The sequence below is a fragment of the Prionailurus bengalensis genome, chromosome B4, assembly GCF_016509475.1.
Source record: "Prionailurus bengalensis isolate Pbe53 chromosome B4, Fcat_Pben_1.1_paternal_pri, whole genome shotgun sequence".
In the NCBI taxonomy this organism is placed as follows: Eukaryota; Metazoa; Chordata; class Mammalia; order Carnivora; family Felidae; genus Prionailurus; species Prionailurus bengalensis.
The window spans coordinates 74,311,214-74,330,266 of NC_057358.1; the positions used below are offsets into that span (position 1 = coordinate 74,311,214).

Genomic DNA, 19,053 nt, shown 5'->3' on the forward strand with positions numbered 1-19,053 from the left:
TTAAATCAAAACGTTGTAGATATAAAAACTTTTGGGGGGTGCCTGGGTGGCTCAGTCAGTTGGTTGAGCATCCAACTTTGGCTCAGGTCATGATCTCATGGTTTGTGAGTTCAAGCCCTGCGTCAGGCTCTGGGCTGAAGCTCAGAGCCTGGAGCCTGCTTTGGATTCGGTGTCTCCCTCTCTCTCTGCCCCTCCCCTGCTCATGCTCTGTCTCTCTGTCAAAAATAAACAAAGATTTAAAAAAAAAAAACTTTTTTGACACATATACTGAACTCAATGACATACAAACTCAATGTTAAATGCAGACATTCTATTAACACAGCTAAGACTAACAGTTAACAACCAAATGTTACTGGATGAATATAACTTTTAAAAGCCATTAGCAAATTTGTTAACAGAATCACAGTAGCAGTTCTATTTAAAGTGCAATTACGTTAAGCTAAGGCCTTCGCTTTGCTGAGAAAAATCAACAGCAACAGTTTTCTACGAAGATATTAACCAAGAATGGGCATGTGTTAGTGCTGCAAAATAAACTGTCATTTCTGACAGGCAATAATCATTGAACTAAATCAATATAGTCCCATTTAAAGCCAAATACTTTCACTGACAACAGATGTGTCAACATGATCCCAATTTTAAAATTTCCTAATCGGTGGTCTCTATTAAGTGTAGGCAGCTCCCACTGGGAGCTGCTGAGGGCTACTGATGGTTAGGGGGGCAGGGGGAATGACAGTATACTGGTTAACAGGAGTCAAACACAAAAGATAGCACTACAGAAAGATGTAAGAATATATGAAAGCTTCAATTAACCATTTTTTAAAATTCAATTTAGATGCATGACATTTTACTTAGCTCTATATGAATATGGCCATTTCAAGAAAAGGAAGAGAAAAATAATAAACAGAAAGGGAGAAAGAGATGGGAAGTACCAGGTAGAAAGGTGAAGTTTTGCTACAGGAAAACAGAGAAATGAAAATAAAGTATTTCAGCAGAGGCTATGAGATCAGGAAACGCTTCATTTACTACCACCCATTAGGGATGCAGATAATCTACATCACTGCTCTTTTACATTCTCTCCAGAGATTTGCCAGAAGTGCTCTCAGGCTGTCAGCCCTTGAAACAGAGACTTCCCTGGCCTAGGCTCTCACTTGACTAAAATCATCCTAGGACTCTCTCCACGTCCTGGGCTTTCCTCTCTTTCCTGACCACTTTTCCCGTGATCGGGTTCCTGAAAAGGAAATTAATATTCATTTCACCTAAAACTGCCTTAGCGTTAATCGGTATTATTTCCTTTGATCTAAACTAACCTGTGAGTTATTCTCAAGGAGAAAAAGTAAGGATCACACAGGGATTTGGTAACTGGCCCAAGACTTCAAAGTTTATGAAGGGGGACTAAAATCAACTCTTAAAAACATTACATCAAACTGCATCTTTGATTTGTTAAGTAACACCCACTTTTTTACTATAGAGACCTATTATAAAAATAAACAGCAATTTTCCCTTCCCCGCTAGGATACTGATTTTGTTTGGGATCATTTACAGAATGGTTTACCTCAGATGTTTCATTTCATAGAGGTGTTTTGTTTTGTTTTGAGGTCTTCCCACAAAAGATTTAAATACATGTTGCGTTTTCAAACTATCAACATAAACTGATTTTTAAAGTGAGGGAGAAGAGAACCTAACAAATATAAGCTCCTCAGGGCACACTGGCCATGGTACATCACATACACAGATATTTGGTTTACTACGTGTCAATGTTTTTATAATTATGGACAACGAAGTCTGACAAAAGCTTTTTAAACCTTGTGAATTAATTTTTGTGAAAACATCTTACAAAGATGTAAAAGTTTAAACCACTTTTAATTAAACATCTGATCACCTTTACTGAAAAGAACAGAATAGCAGCACATTAACATAATGTATGAAAATGAATACAATGTATAAAAGCTACTAGGTTTATGCCTGGCATATGAACAAGTAGTCTCAGAATAAAGTCACAGTAAGAACACTGGGGGCGCCTGGCTGTCTCAATCAGTAGAGCATGCAACTCTTGATCTAAGGGTCCTGAGTTCAAGTCCCACGTTGGGTGTGGAATTAAAAACAACACTGGAAAAGCATTAAACTAAGAAATTCTGTTACTAACCTGAAATATGAACTTGACAAACTTTCTTTGCCTTTCTTCCTTTGTAAAAGGAAGACAAAGTATCTGTTTTGACTTCCTTACAAAATTATTTCTCTCAAAGTATCTGCCATGCGTAACAGTTACTTCCAGGAGGCAGGGAGAGAATCACGAGCAGTGAGGGGCACACAGGGAGATTTTGGGGGCTGACACCTTTCAATTTTTGACCTAGCTGATTTCATGGGTGTTCACTTTATAATTATTTTTTAAATCTTAATTTGTCTTGTGTACTCTTCTGTATATGTGAATGTTAGAAATTACCATAGAGTCATATCATATATATATATATATATATATACTTATATATATATATTTGCCCTAAATGAGTAACTTTAAAGATCCAGCACAGAACAAATTGCTAAATTCACACCAGCTATTCCTTCTAATATTGCAGGGGGAAAAACTGGCTTTGTTGGACTTAATGAAAAATACTACAGTATACCAAAAACAATGTGCAATGGTATATTTTTAAGGACGATTTGCATATACTACAGTTTTGCCGTAGGTGCTGATATTTTTTTTTTTTTAAGGTGTAGATATAGTACTGAGGGCTTTGCAATGTTAGGGTAATAAACCTGACTGAGGACATTTTAACGATCCTCAGGTTTCTCAGGACATACATGCGATGGGCTGTGCCATTTCCCCACACAGAGCTGGGAGCAGGTGTCTCTCAGAGAGAATGAGGCTGTTTACAGCAAGGTGGACATACCACTTGTGCAAATGTGCATTGTACAAAGACCATGTGCTGGATTCTTCGAGCCACGAGGCACACCTCTAACTTTATTTCCAGCTGACTGAGCCCCAGGCTGTCCACAGTTGTTTGATGAGTTATGAAAACACCCGAACCAGGGCCCTGTGGTGTCTTCACTAAGTAAAAGGGACAGGTCTCCCCCTTATCCTTGGGGGTCACCTGAACATGTGAAAAACTCTCTGCTTCTGATCAGGGACCTGAGAGTAGAGAGTTTAAGATGGTGAAGGAATAAATGGGGGGTTGTTTTAATTCTGCACAATCTATGCAAATCACAATAGGCCTCCAGTCCTCCTAGGGCCTTTATCAGATCCAGAAGCTGGTGCTGCTCCCATGAGGAACAGCAGCTCTGTCTCTACCAAGGGTACAGAGGACAAGAGAAACGCTGCAGTCATTTTCAGTTGTGACTCTTCCGGGAAACCTTCATCTTTTTGGACAGCACCCTCTCCTGGCCTTACCTCTGTTTTGTGTGTTGTGTGGTGTGTCTGCTGCGTTACTTATTTTCAAAGTCCAAACTCTTAGCTCAGGAGCCTCCAGGCTTCTCTGTTTTCAGCTTGTTGTCTTGGTTGTGCCTCCAGAAGCCAAAAGCACTTAAAGGCTCAGGACCTTAGGGCTTTTACCGCGCATTTCTGGGAATAACAACGAGGATGGCACCACACTCCATACTGAAGTCTCACGGCCTGGCTGACTCCCAAGAACTCCTCTATGTGAGATCGTTGTTGTTTCCTCCTTTCCTGTCTCCAGTGAGACAATTAACCTGTTCAGAATGTCTGCGGTAATCCTCACAACTGGAAAATGTGAAACCTCATCCCTCCAACTTTACATTGTGTGCTTTGTGCCATTTTGAATGGTCTTAGGTAAATTTCCTAACTCATCACTGCTCCCTCTCTGGTGGCAGATGCGCTACACGGAATCCCTCCAGTTGTACCCTGGGTAAAAATATGCTTAATTATCAGAAGCCACGTATTTGTGCTAGAAAACGTACACTGGAAATGGAAGTTATGAAGAAAGAAAATCAGTTAAAACTGCAGGGCCAGTTCCCCACAAAGTCCTTCAGTTGCGTTCACATGAGCACGTTCTGTTGTGTCCTGAGTCACTGTTAGAACGGATACCACCCCTCGTGATACATCATGGGAGTTTTATACTAGAAGCTGAAACACATCTGTGTTGACCCTATCATTTAGAATTTTTGTCTTTTTCCATAGAATATAATCACTGTGTCTCACAGTGTACTTAAAAATCAGAATTGACAAAATAACATAAATATAACTGAGCTTAGTTAACATTTACAAGTAACACGTTCCTCTCAGAAAACACGTTCTCAGTTCCCCTGTAAGACTCCAGACATCCCTATCCAACCAGAGGTCTGAGGCCATTGACAGAACTTCCAGAGAAGACTACTTTGTCTTGGAGGGACACAGAGGGAGGTCAGGGCTGACAGGCAGAACTTTTCCATGGGAGTGGCTATGATTCCACGTGCAGAGTATGGGCTTTTGATTCCCATTCGTTCTCTTCTCAATATACAAATAACAACCTTCTGTGGCCACGGAGAGGGAGGGATGCGAATGCCTGTCTGAAATGCTACTTTATTAGTCTGTAATTACTTGTGTTCATCCTCTAGGATGCGACCCCTTGCTGTTCTACATTCGCAAACATGAGCAGTGACGGGTGGTGACAGTCGTTTAACCTCCTGGCATCTATTCCCCCAAGCTGTAGGTGACACCCAGTGGGAAGGGTAGCGTTTTCTGGCATGATGCTGCTCTCTTGCAACCTGGTGGTAGGAAAGGTGGCAGGTGCTGACACCTGCTTTTTTGGGTTTCAGCTGCTGCTGGTATTGGTTCTTCTGTCATATCAACATAGCTTTCACTTCTGTTCTGCAGGTCAATATGGATGCAAGAGAACTTCCTCCCTTACCAGGACCATCCTGCACGTCCTACTCCATGCCCCCCCCTCATCACCATTCATGCACTACAAGCCACCTCTACCTCCCACATCTTGGTGGCCCTGGGGAGTGCACCTACCACCTCCACCTGCAGAGGATGTGAACAGTAGGAGTTGACATGCAAAGCACATTCACCTTATTTCTGTTGTGGTTGAACTCAGGTGCTGATTTTAGATCAAACCCCACACAAGATGCAAAGCTCTATAATAAAATCATAATCTCGAACAAGAATGGTACTAGCAATTAAAAATATTTAATTATTACAAAATGTAAAACGACTTCAAATATCTTTAATATCAGAAAACATATGGAAATATTTAAATTTATACCGCTAAATTAAGTCACTGAAAAAGTTATACCAGAATTCTAAATAGCTGAATTTTCTCCAGTTTTATTATGTCAATAATCCTAAGAAGTGTTTTTTAAAGATTCTAAAAATGGTCCTAAGAACTTTCAACATTTCAGAGTTTATTAATTCAACAGTTTGTTTCCAACTCTTATTAATACAACACTGATACTTAAAATGGAAAAAAACGAAAGAAAAGTGCTTTTCACTTACAGTTGACCCAAGATGAGATGGATTATCAACAGGTTTTATCACATTTTGCCTTTGTGCAGAATCGAGAAAAACATCATCCCAGTGTCCTTTCTCAATTAAGTCCTTGAAAATAAATTTGTAAGCATGACTATCAAAATATCCTCAAGTTATTTATGTTAACAGATAATGTGTTTCTGTTTCAGAAAATGAGACCGTATTTTGGTGAAAAGAACACATTACCTTTTTAATTTTGGAAAGTTCAGTTACTGCTTGCTTATTCCCAGGTTCCAGAAGTAAAACAGTTTCAAAATCTAAAGTGAATTTTTAAGAACTACAATAAATTAGTGAAAATACTTTATGGAGTTCAAGACATGATACATTTAGTTAATAACCATGTTTATCTCAAGAAGTTTTACTCAGGATGCTAGAAACAGGGGAGCAACAGTAAGAGCTAAGCATTTACTAAGTGCTATTCTAGTTACTTTATGTGAATTCTCATGTAACCCTCATCACAACGCCACTTTACAGACGATACAAATAAGACCTAGAGGTCATCTAACTCACCAAAGCTCACACACACTATTAAAGAATGACAGGGTCACTCAGCAAATGTAAGATAGAATCTAAGAGACCATATAATGGAATATTGTTCAGCCTTAAACCTTGAAGACATTATGCTAAGTGAAATAAGCCAGACACACTCCCTCTCTCTCTACCCCTCCCCCATTCATGCTCTCTCTCTGTCTCAAAAATAAATAAACGTTAAAAAAATAAAAAAAAAAAGAAATAAGCCAGACACAAAATGACAAATATTGCATGATTCGACTTATATAAATAACGTATGTAGAATAGTCAAATTCATAGATAGAAAGTAGAATGGTGGTTTACCAAGGGCTGGAAGGCGGGGGGGGGGGGGGGGGGGGGCCAAGAAGTTCTTATTTAATGGGGAGATTTTCAGGATTAGATGATGAAAAAGTTCTCAAGATGTCTGGTAGTGATGCTTGCACAACAGTGTGAACGTACTTAATGCTACTGAACTGTACACTTAAAAAGGGTTAAGATGGTAAATTTCGTTCACGTTATGTATATTTTACTACCATTTTTTAAATGCATGAGCTACAGCTAAAGCCAGGCTTAGAGAGAAACTGTCATATTTAAATGCACATATGAGAAAAGGCGGCTGAAAATCTAAGTACTGATGTCAAAGTATTAGAATACACGCAAATTAAACCTAAACAAAGCTGAAGAAAGAGCAGAAATAAAATGAAACAGAAAACACACACAATAAAACCAAGTTGGTTCTTTAAAGAAACTAACAGAATGAATACTTAAAATCTGACAGATCCTGGAAAAATAATTAGTACCAAGAATAAAAAGGCGCATCACTCCAGATTCTACATTATCCTCTAACCCTGAACAGCTGATCCCCTTCCCTTTTCTTTCTGCCTTTTCCTTTTAAATGATAATTCAAATTATTCATTAATTTCCACTGGCAGTTAGCCAGATTAGACTATATGCTATTAAAGTAAAAGATAATCAGGTCCACTACGGAAGCCATATTCCTCCAAATATGCAAACTATGAATGATCTAAACTGTGAAAGAAAATTTACTTCTCTAAGTTCTGTATTCTTGAACCCTGGAAAAGCTACATGAATCTCTGCTTCTGTAATTTGGCAGTCTCATCAGGACAAGTGAGTGACAGTTGTCATAAAACAGTCGTACCTTGTTTGGCATCATTTAACTTTCCCAAAAATGTTCTTGCCGTTCCTCTCCTGGCAAAAGCTTTAGAGTATGAGCCGTCTAATAAAATAGCTTGTGTGCAGTCTTTTTCAGCTTCTTCGTATCTATTAAACACGACAAAATTACCAACTGGAAAATGCAGCTTATAGAAAAACTTCACATAAACTGGAGTTTCTAATGTAAAAAGCAGGCATATTATTTCAACTAAAAACTCCCAAATCTGTCTTTGAAGGAAGACCATTTCTTTTTTATTCTTCATTCTCACCAAAACTTGGGACCATCTGGTGAGGAGGGAAAAGGTACCAGATTAAAAGAAAGCCAGAAAAAAGTGTGCTGGAAGGATGCAATAGAATGATGGTAAAGCACAAGCAGAGCAGACGAAAGAATCCCACTGCTGGCAGCCTACCTCCCCTCTAACTTTACGTGCAGTACACATAAGTACTACACAAACAATTAGAACTGGCACTAATTTTCAAATACAGCTTCATGAAGATTTACCCACAATAGACACCACCTAAGGAAAACAAGACCATGGGACTTAGGACTCCTTATATCATCTAACGCTTTTCATAAATTCTACTCAACCATGCAACCAGCTATCAATTCAGTCAGACTGGGTAGTGCTCTATAAAAACAAAAAGCTAAGGAGACCTTAAAAAAAAACCCAAAAACTTAAGACCCTCCTATATTTCAAAATGACATTAATGAATTACTGTAAATTTATTTGGCATGATAATGGTATTGTGGTTATGTACAAAAAATCCTTTAGGGATCAGATGTCATAATACCTATGATTTGCTTTACAATAATTCAGAGGGAAAAAAGCTAAACGTAACAAAAAAAAGTACGGCTTGTTAAAACTAGATGATTTGGTACATGAAGTTTATTATATTACTTTCATGAAAGCTGAAAAAATTTCATAATAAAAATATTCTAAAACAGGAGAATCTCCTGTGATTACATTCTCCCCAAGGCCTACATGACTGCTATCCTACCCTTGAAACAAGACCTCCTAAGAACAAAATAAAATTTCTAATGAACTTAAACATCCCTTAATCCTTTAATTCGCTTTTCAATGAAAGAAAGAGTATGTCTGTATATGTGCAAATGTGTGTGCCCATGCCTCTACCAATATATTTTCTACTTTGCTGATTAGGTCATTCTCCCATTCAAGACATGAGCATGGCCCCCTCACTTTTCAGGGTACAGTACTTTAAAGAGCACAAAGCCAAGGGCTTGTCTGGCTCTCCAGCCTTATCTCTATCACTGGACCCTGCATAACAGTCATAATACGAACCACTTGCCCTTTCAGAAGTTACATGAACTTTTCCACTCTTGTGCCTTTATACCTGAACTGGGACACTCAACCTATTTTTCACCTCTCAACCTATTATTCACTCTCACTGATCAAAATAATATATCTCTAGTTGTGTCTATTTTTTTAATTTTTAATATCTATTCATTCTTGAAAGAGAGAGAGAGAGAGAGAGAGAGAGAGAGAGAAGAGAGAGAGAGAGAGAGAGAAGAGAGAGGGAGAGCGGGCAAGGGGCAGAGAGAGACGGAGACACAGAATTCGAAGCAGGCGCCAGGCTCCGAGCTGTCAGCACAGAGCCCAACACAGGACTCGAACCCACAAACCATGAGATCATGACCTGAACCAAAGTTAGATGCTTAATCGACTGAGCCACCTAGGCACCCCATGTTTGTCTGTTAGTTTAAATGAGGATATATATAAACAAAATTTACTTATATGACAGGAGTTCCTAACCTGAGGTCCTTTGAGAGATGTGAAAAGCTGAATGGAAAAAATACTACATGCTTATTTTCAGTTACTTACTTTAAATGGGATTTAGCTTTTCTTTCCATTATAACTGCAGACAATAAACCATGGTAGCAAAAGCAGTAGGTGATTTTACACTAATAAGTATCACTGATATTTTCATATCACATTACAACTGTTACAAACATCTCAAAATACTATTTATGCTCACCACTATTTCAGAATTACAGTAGTAATTTAACCTGCTGTTTGTTTGTATGTGATCACAGAATCCCTGTTTATAAATGCTCCTATGACCTAACTGGCCAACTATCGGGCAACTCTGTCCCTAGCAGTCATTCAGATGCCAAAGAGTAAGGTCATGTGTTATCACACTGGGAACACAATCATCTGTGCACCTTTTTGGGTATTTCCTATCCACACTTATCAGTTCATCAGTATGTGGAAGAAGATGTCACAGATCACCCCAAACCTAAAGTTTCACATTATGTCTTTAAAAAAAATTTTTAGCTTTAAATTTACCTGTATTTTTTTTTAAAGTAGGCTCCATGTCCAGCATAGAACCTGAACTCACAGACCTGAGATCAAGATCTGAGCTGAGATCAAGAAGTCAGACGCTTCACCAACTGAGCCACCCCAGCACCCCGAATTCGCCTATATTTTAAATGTAGTTTCTCATTTTGTTGTGGTATGTATATCACTGTATCACAAATTTTTAAAAACTGTTTCAATAAAATTGATTTCCTTTGTACTCTCAAATATATAATTATACATGGAAAAATACTATTCTGAAGAAGGTTCCCCATGCAGCCAAAGGGGTCCATGGCACCAAGGTAACTACGAATCCCTATTTTAAGTATTTACATGGTTTTTTCTTAAATTCTGTCACTAGTGTATAAAATATTATTACAACAGATATAAAGAACCATGAGACACAGTTTCTGCTGTCAGATATTATCCTGATTGTCCAACTTGGAACCCCTGAGTACATCCCGAACAGTTGTTTAGTACCATAGGACCAAGTTTCAGCTGTATATATATAATCAATCAGCTTATCTCAATGGCAACAATTCTCTTTTGTGATGTATGGATATGCATATATAAAACACTTCCAGATAAAAATGTGCCCAAAAGGTTCTGAGGTTAAAATAATTTTTAGGGACACCTGGGTGGCTCAGTCAGTTAAGCATCCGACTTCGGCTCAGGTCACGATATCACAGCTTATGAGTTTGAGCCCTACATCGGGCTCTGTTACTGACAGCTCAGAACCTGAAGCCTGTGTCTCCCTCTCTCCCTGCCCCTCCCCACTCAAGCTGTCTCTCTCTCAATAAACATTAAAAAGATTTTTTTTAATAATTTTTAAATCATTAATTCAGAATAACACGCATGAAACAATTAATGTTAAATTGTGTAATGGCAGACTATTAAAAGTGGGAAAAGGGGCGCCTGGGTGGCTCAGTCGGTTAAGCATCCGACTTCAGCTCAGGTCACGATCTCGCAGTCCGTGAGTTCGAGCCCCACGTCGGGCTCTGGGCTGATGGCTCAGAGCCTGGAGCCTGCTTCCATTCTGTGTCTCCCCCTCTCTCTGCCCCTCCCCCGTTCATGCTCTGTCTCTCTCTGTCTCAAAAATAAATAAAACGTTAAAAAAAAAATTTTTTTTTAAATAAATAAAGCGGGAAAATAGGGGCACCTGGGTGGCTCAGTTGGTTGAGCATCCGACTTTGGCTCAGGTCATGATCTCACAGCTCATGAGTTTGAGCCCCGCATCGGGCTCTGTGCTGACAGCTCAGAGCCTGAAGCCTGCTTGGGATGCTGTGTCTCCCTCTCTCTCTGCCCCTAACCCACTCACATTCTGTCTCTGTTTCTCTCAAAAATAAACAAACATTAAAAAAAACAAAAATAGTGGGAAAATAATAACAAGAGCTAATATTTACCGAATACATACTGATATTCAGTCTCTCTCTCTCTCTCATTTAAATTTAATGCTCAGCTGCTTCTGATTCTGTGTGTGTCTCTCTCTCTGCCCCTACCCCACTTATGCTCTCTCTCTCTGTGAAAAATAAACATTAAAAAAAATTTTTAATAAAAAATAAAAAATTTAATGCTCAGGAGTAAATAAATTATATTTTATTTAATTGTCTATCTAATAAGCCAATTTATGGTAAATTTCATTTTCACCCTGAAAAGCTATTAAGTACATCCAACACTTACTTCTGAATCTTCAGATAGGCCATTGCTCTGTTAGCCGGAAGAAGGGCATTAGTGCCATCTGCTGCTATTCCCCGAGTGTAGCATTCAATTGCCCTTTCGTATTTCCCCTCTTTGAAAAATCCATTCCCCTATCATTTTGGAGAGAAATATAAAGAAGAACGAAAAAAAAATGCCAAAAACTTAGTTGAATTCAAATCTTAAGTAAACACTACGAGAATACTCAATATTAAACCAGTAATTAAAGTATATTTTAATGTTAAAAATCTAGTCCATGATATATGCTTTAGAATGTTAGTTTAGGTGGTTTTTTGTAATGGCATTCTTCTCTTTTCAGAACTAAAAAGAAACATACACTACTATACTACTTTGCAGCATTAACCATTATTCTACTAATTAAATGTTAAAGCTTAAATTTAAAAACACATTGTAATATAGGCTCAAATATTATACTCTAGTTACACCAAAGGTTGCACAATAGAATTTCATAACCCAAGTAATTTTTGTGAAAGGACAGAGTACCAAAATTGTACAGTTCATTCTTTGGTAACATTAACATGTCTAAACACAGGATAAATTAAACCATATTAGAATGTGCATACCAGATTACCCTGTAACATTCATTTATAGGCTTATCACAATCAATAATCATTCCATAAGTATTTATTAAAAATCTTCTGTGGATCCATGAAAAACTATAGATATATTAAATTAAGTCTCAACTCACGATTTCTAAACGAATTTATCAGAAACAGTCTAGTGTGAATTAGTGGAAAAATAATTATATATAAGAATGAACTGTAACTTATTTCTATGCTAAATTTACATCTATATTGGGGCGCCTGGGTGGCTCAGTCGGTTAAGCGGCCGACTTCGGCTCAGGTCATGATCTCATGGTCCATGAGTTCAAGCCCCGCGTCGGGCTCTGTGCTGACAGCTCAGAGCCTGGAGCCCGCTTCGGATTCTGTGTCTCCCTCTCTCTCTGCCCCTCCCCCGTTCATGCTCTGTCTCTCTCTGTCTCAAAAATAAAATAAACGTTAAAAAAAAAAAAAAAATTTAAATTTACATCTATATGTAAATATGTTAAAATAATCAGAGTAATTTGCTCCCTAAACTATGTTTTTTTTTTTTAATTATGTGCCAAGTCATCAATTACTCAAGTTTTGAATTATAAGCTCCAGAGGTTTTTAGTGTAATTTGCAACTCCTACTGAAGAATTTAAATATTAGAGAAGACAGAAACAGATGAACAAGAAACAAAGAGCAAATTCAACAAAACATATGTATGTTGAAATCCCTCTGGATTACCAGATCTTTCTGTGAAATGGCCTGCTGCTTATTCTGTTGCTGTTCAATTTGCTTTTTCTCTTCTTCAGTTGTCTTAATCATCGTATCAGCTCCCTTTGGGGATGAATTTTCTTTGGATGCTAAAGCCTAGGAGACACAGTAGTCCACTAAAATAAAACAAGTAATACAAGATGCATACATATTTCATTGTGAAATACTAAATTACTCAAATATATTAGAATTTCTACATTTCAAATTAATACTGAAATAATATCTTTTACTCTAATTCAAAATCTAATTCAAATTAAAAAACAAAACAAATACATAATAAATTTAATACACATCTTATTCCAATTAAAATCACTAATGGTAGTTGTTCATTTATTTATCCAACAAATATTTACTGAAATTCTACACAGGCCAGGCACCATCCTAGAAACTATTTTCAAAAATAAACGGATAATCAAGACATCACCAAATTTCTCAAACTTCATATTCACAGTCATTACTTGACCTCAGTCAAAATACAAAAATATATAACACAGTTCACAATTATAAGACAGTTGATATATTTATCAACAGATTTTATGTGCTATAAGTAATGGCAATATTTAAAAGCAGATTTTCCCCAATCATTGTCACTTTTTTCTCAAAGTTTCAATGCACAGCACAATAATTATAACTCTGATTCAACAGCAAAGTGAAAGGAATATGTAACTGTACACTATAATTTGACAAAAACCTTTTTAAGTATTTTCTTCCTGTTAAAAAATTAGTATTGTTTTTGCTAAGATATAAACTATAAAGACAGAACAACTTAAAACTAACAAAATCAAAGAAATATGCAAAAACTTAGTACAGAAATAACAGCACAAGCCGAAAAGAAAAATTATGGGGATAAAGAAAAATAATTGTCATCTGGGAAAAAATAAAGCAGCAGGAGTTGAAAAACCTCCAGTGATTTTTTTTTGAAGATTTTAAGTAATCTCTACACCAACAGTGAGGCTCAAACTCACAACCCCAAAATCAAGAGTCTTATACTCTATACCAAGTGGGCCAGTCAGGTGTCTCTCAGATGACTTTTTTAAATGATGATTCCTACGGATCCTGAACTATTCTACTTCCTCTAGCTTGCAAATTTGTTTAGTAAAACTGTACAGTACAAAGAATTAAAATTAAAAAAAGTCTATATTAAGTAATCTATGGTACAAAGACTATGCAAAAACCTTTACTTCATCAAATAAACGTTAAGTAATGCACTTACATAACTATGTTTTACCTGATTAATTTTCCTGAGTTCATTCGTTGCTTCAAAGTTATTTGGTTCTAGTTCTAATACTTTTTCATAATCTAAGTAAATTTGAAGATAAAGAATATGTGAAAGACAAGATATTAAAAAATTCCATAGAACAATCATTTGCTACATGTGACAAACAGGCATGCATCCTGCAGCAAAATTACGAGGAACCAAGAAATACTAACCAACAGGAGGTTACTGGACTATCTCCATTCTCCACCAAGACAAACAAAATCCTAACAGAATCCCTTGCAAATCACCCTCTTCCACCAGCCCAGGAAGGACACTTACTATCATTAAGTTGTACATCTTAAAACCAGAAACAGCAGAATCCTATTAGATTATCAACTTTATTCAGATTTTATGATTTATAGTACACAAACTTATTTTATGGAGTAACAAAAGGCTTAGACTTTACAAATGAACAAAAACATGTCAAGGACTCTATGTGCCATGCCTCTCTGCCTCACGATATCCAACAAGATGCTTTAATCCCTATTTTACGGCTGAAAAACTGAAAATCATTGGGGACCCACAACCTTCCCCTTGGTCACATAGCTAATACACAGTGGAGTAAGAATTTGAACCAAAGTCTGATTGGTGGCAAATAATGCATTCCTTCCCAAAGTAGCAAAAATGAGATTTCTTCAAATAAGAAAGCTCTCTGAGGGTAGTAACTGTGATTACCTTAGTAATCTTTGTATAGCATCTGTTAAATTAAACTATTAAAGAATGTTTTAGATAATAATAAGATGAAAATATTAATACCTTTTTTGGCATCCTCTAACTTTTGCAAAGCAAATCGAGCAGCACCTCGTCTTGTATAAGCCTTGGTGTAACTTCTATTCAAGGCAATTGCTAAATTACAATCAGACTCAGCAACAGCAAATCTGCAATTTAAAAAAGTTGAAGTTAATAATATTCATTTGTCAAACCAAAACTTCAAAATTTGTTTCTGAAATACCATCTTCTTTTATTTACTTAAGGCTACTGAAAAGCATTAATTCATGATGGTGAGACGTAAGTAACATTCCCTCTAAAGGAAAAAGAATGCCCACTACCACTGCTTTCTGTCAGTATTATATTAGAGGTCCTGGCTAATGCAGTTTCACAAGAAAGAAATATACAGCCAAAAGACTGGAGAGGAACAAAACTCAGATGATGTGATGGTCTACCTAAAAAACTCAAAACAATCTGGAGACACTGTTAGTAACAATGAAAGTTTGCAAGGTGACTGCTTTACTAAAGATAAGCAACAACAACAACAATAAAACCAGAAATAAATCTAGCAAAAGATATGTAAGACCCATATGCAGAACATTTGAAGACTGTCTTCAAAAACATTAAAGACTTAAGTGAAGATGTATCATATTCATGATTTATACTAAGTCACAAAACCATAGCAATATAATTCTCTCCAAACTGATCTATAAATCCAAAGCAATTAGAATCAAAATACCTACAGAATTTTTCAAGGAGTTTGACAAGATGATTCCGGTATTTACACTGATAAGCGAAAGTCCAAGAATACCCAAGACATTCCCAAAAAATAATAAGGTAAGAATACATGTCCTATGCCAAATATGGAGACTTATTATAATGCTATAGCAATTAAAGGTAGTATGGAATGAGTTATACGGATAGGCAACAGATCAACTGGAGAACAGAATGATGAAAAAAGAGATCCATGTGGGACACCTAGGTGGCTCAGTGGGTTGAGCTCAGTGGATTTCGGTTCATGGTCTCATGGTTTATGAGACTGAACTCGACATCAGGCTCTGTGCTGACAGTGCGGAGTCTGCTTGGCATTCTCTCTCTCCCTGCCCCTCCCTTGCCCTATCAAAATAAGTAAATAAACATAAAAAAAAAAAAAAAAAAGAAAAAGAGATCCATGCAAACTAAGCATACGACAAGGTGGCACTGCAGATCCATGGGGAAAGTGTGGATGTTCAATAAATAAGACTGACATGAGTGAAATAGTCATATGAAAAGATATGAAATTAGACTTCTACCTTCAGCATACATACAGACTTAAACATGAAAATTAAAACTTAAAAACTTTTAGAAGAAAATATAGAAGACTATTATGAGCTCAGCATGGGAAACTACTGTTGTAACAAATTATATATTTTAAAGTGCTAACCTCTAAAAAAAAATCAATAAATTGAAATATATTAAAATTAAGAATTTCTGCTCATTGATACTTCACAGAGAAAGAAAAAAAGCAAAGCTGCAGATTGGGGGAAAATAATTATTATAAACAAAACACTGAAGGATTAGTATCCCGAAAGAATTCTTAAAAATCAATAGAAAAACAGACTTACAGAAAAATGCCCAAAAGACAAAACAGGCATTTCACAGGGAAACAAAGGAATACAGGTGGCAAATAAATATATAAGATGTTCAACCTCATTAGCAGTTGTGGAAATGCAAATTAAGACCAAGGTGAATTACCATTTTGCACCCACTTGACTGAAAACAATTAAGAAGCCCGATTCTACCAGTGTTGGTAAAGACACGGAGCAAGCATCCACACATACTCCTAATGAGAACATAAACTTATACAACTACCTTTGCATTACTTGTACAACTGGTCATCACCATGTAAGTAGAACATATATATACATCCTGGGACCCAACCCCAAGAAACCTACAAAACTGTCAACATTATCACTGCTTTAAGGAAGGGAGAAAAGGGTGGTAGGGAGGGAGAGAAGGGGGGAAAGAGGGAGAAGAAAAGGAAAGAGTGAAAGAAAGGAGGCAACCAACAATCCAGCACCAGGAAAATGGATATAGGGAGGAAGCCCTGGTGGTGAAGAAAGATAACAGAGAGGAGAGCACACCGGGAAACGCACGGGGAGAACACTTCCCCAAAGCCACTGGTTTGGAAAACAAGGGACTAATTTTCTAGTTTCTGCAACCAGCAGGGCTCAAAGCCAGGAGTTTTAGAGGTCATAGGGCAGGGCTGGGATAGAGCCCTGAAGGGCACTGCCCTACTCCTGGAGGGCAGGCAGGCAAACAACCCTGGGGCAGACAGTACAGTGATCTGAGGATCCCTAAAATTGTTCCCTCTTCTTGGAGCATATCTATGAGAGGTGGCTTTCAAAAAGGGGCCTCTCCGGGGATGAAAGAACCATTTCCATCCCCCCACACCTCTCAGCGTAGGCACAGAGACACTGACTGAGGGCAGCTAACCCAGACACTGGCTATTTAACCTGCTTTGCTCCAAATCCCATGACCCTGAGCTACAGCGATTGCCCTTCTTGGTCAAAACTGCATCCATCCCGGCACAGTGAGACCCTCCTCCAGAAGACCAGCGAGGGTCCCCACCAGACCAGGTCCCTAAAGTCTGGAGTTTTAAAAGTCAGCAGCCTTGGCTACAACAGAGCCCAAAGTGCACTGCACTGTTCCAGGCAGGCAACATGGAAAGAGCATGAAACCAGCAATCTGAAAACCACCTGGGATGCACAAGGGAAAATTATTTGCTCTTCTGGAATGCTTCCCTGAGAGCACAGAGACCCTCTCTGAGGACAAAGGAGCTGGCTGACACCAGTTCCCTCCCCTACCACCCAGCATAAACCAACTTCAGTAAACAACACGGTGCCAACACTGGCTGCCCTACCTGCTCACACCAAGTCACACCCACCTGTGCTCCACCGGCACTGCTTTTCTCAGGCAAGAGTGCCTAAGTCGCAGAGCAGCGGGCCCCTTCCTCAGAAAGCCAGCAGAAACCTCTGCATGCACCACATCTACTGGCCATAGAGTTCTGCAAAGCTCTGGTTCTAGTGGAAGTAGACTTAGGTCTCATTTAATAAGTGGACCAAAGCACACCTAGTTAAAACTCCCCATACTCTGGCTAATGCAAACACTGCCCACTGCAGGCAAGGAGAGCCTCTGCAGATGACTGACCTGAAAGACAGAGCAGCCAAAACCCAGCAGCAGAGTGCATGCAGCACACACCAGAGACACTTCCCGAAGCTCCAGGCCTTGGACACTTATATGACCTCTTCTTCACAAAGCCATGACTCTCAGGAGCAGGAAACATAACAGGCTTTTCTAACACAGAGGAGAAGACAGAGACTCAGACAAAATACCAACATGGAGGAATTCATCCCAATAGAAAGAACAAGAAAAGATCCTGAACAGAGATCTAATGGAAAAAAAGCATAAGTAATATGCCTGATGGAAAATTTAAAGCAACACTTAAAAGGATACTTGGTGGTCTTGAGAAAAGCATGAAAGACATCAGGGACAGCCGTACCACAGAGAAAAAAGAGCTAAAAAACAGTCAGAAATGAGAAATGCAAGAACTGAGATTTGACTGCATGTAATGACCACAACGATGGAAGAAGCAGAGGAACAAATAAATGATACAGAAGATAGAATAATGGAAAATAATAAAGCTGAACAAAAGAGAAGAATTATGGATCACGAGAATACTAGGGAACTCAGTGATTCCATCAAATGTAGTAATATTTGTATCATAGGAGTCCCAGAAAGAAAGACAGAAAAGGGTGCAGAAGGTTTATTTGAGGAAATAATAATTGAAAACTTCCCTAATCTGGGAAAGGAAATAAACATCCAAATCCAGGAGGCACAGAGAACTCCAATCAAAATCAACAGAAGCAGGCCAACACCAGACATATTGTAATTAAACTTGCAAAATACTGTGATAAAAAAAAAAAAATCCTAAAAGCAGCAAGACAAAAGAAGTCCCTAACCTACAAAGACCCATAAGGCCAAGCTGCAGATCTCTCCACAAAAACTTGGCAAGCCAGAAGGGCGTAGCATGATACATTCAACACACTAAATGGGAAAAATATGCAGCCAAGAATACTCTATCCAGCAAGGCTGTCATTCAGAATAGGAGAGATAAAGAGTTTCCCAGACAAACAAAAACTAAAGGAGTTCGTGACCACTAAACCAGCCCCGCAAGAAATATTAAGGGGGACTTTTTGAGTGGGAAAAGACCAAAAGCAACAAAGACTAGAAATGGATAGAGAAAATCTCCAGAAACAACAATAAAATAACACTAAATTCATATCTATCAAGAATTACTCTAAATGTAAGTGGACCAAATGCTCCAATCAAAAGACGGTGTCAGAATGGATTAAAAAAATAAGACCCATGTATATGCTATCTATAAGAGACTCAGCTGCAGACTGAAAATGAGGGGATGGAAAACCATCTATCATGCAAATGGAAGTCAAAAGAAAGCCAGAGTAGCAGTATCAGACAAACTAGATTTTGCTTATTTTTTTTAAGTTTATTTATTCAAAAGAGAAAATGCACGCATGTGTGCAACCGGGCAAGGGACAGAGACAGAGAGGATTC

The 19,053-nt window shown here is 37.9% G+C and overlaps 1 protein-coding gene across 1 annotated transcript in view; it reads right to left on the minus strand.

Moving 5' to 3' along the window:
* Positions 1-19,053, minus strand: part of RPAP3 (RNA polymerase II associated protein 3) — a 42,957-nt gene that overhangs the window by 10,037 nt on the left and 13,867 nt on the right. The window contains exons 6-12 of the mRNA XM_043563719.1: positions 14,488-14,609; positions 13,702-13,772; positions 12,444-12,569; positions 11,140-11,267; positions 7,131-7,252; positions 5,648-5,718; positions 5,429-5,530 (exon numbers count right to left, since the gene is read on the minus strand). Coding sequence (XP_043419654.1) covers positions 5,429-5,530; positions 5,648-5,718; positions 7,131-7,252; positions 11,140-11,267; positions 12,444-12,569; positions 13,702-13,772; positions 14,488-14,609 — 742 coding nt within the window. The remainder of the gene's footprint in view (positions 1-5,428; positions 5,531-5,647; positions 5,719-7,130; positions 7,253-11,139; positions 11,268-12,443; positions 12,570-13,701; positions 13,773-14,487; positions 14,610-19,053) is intronic.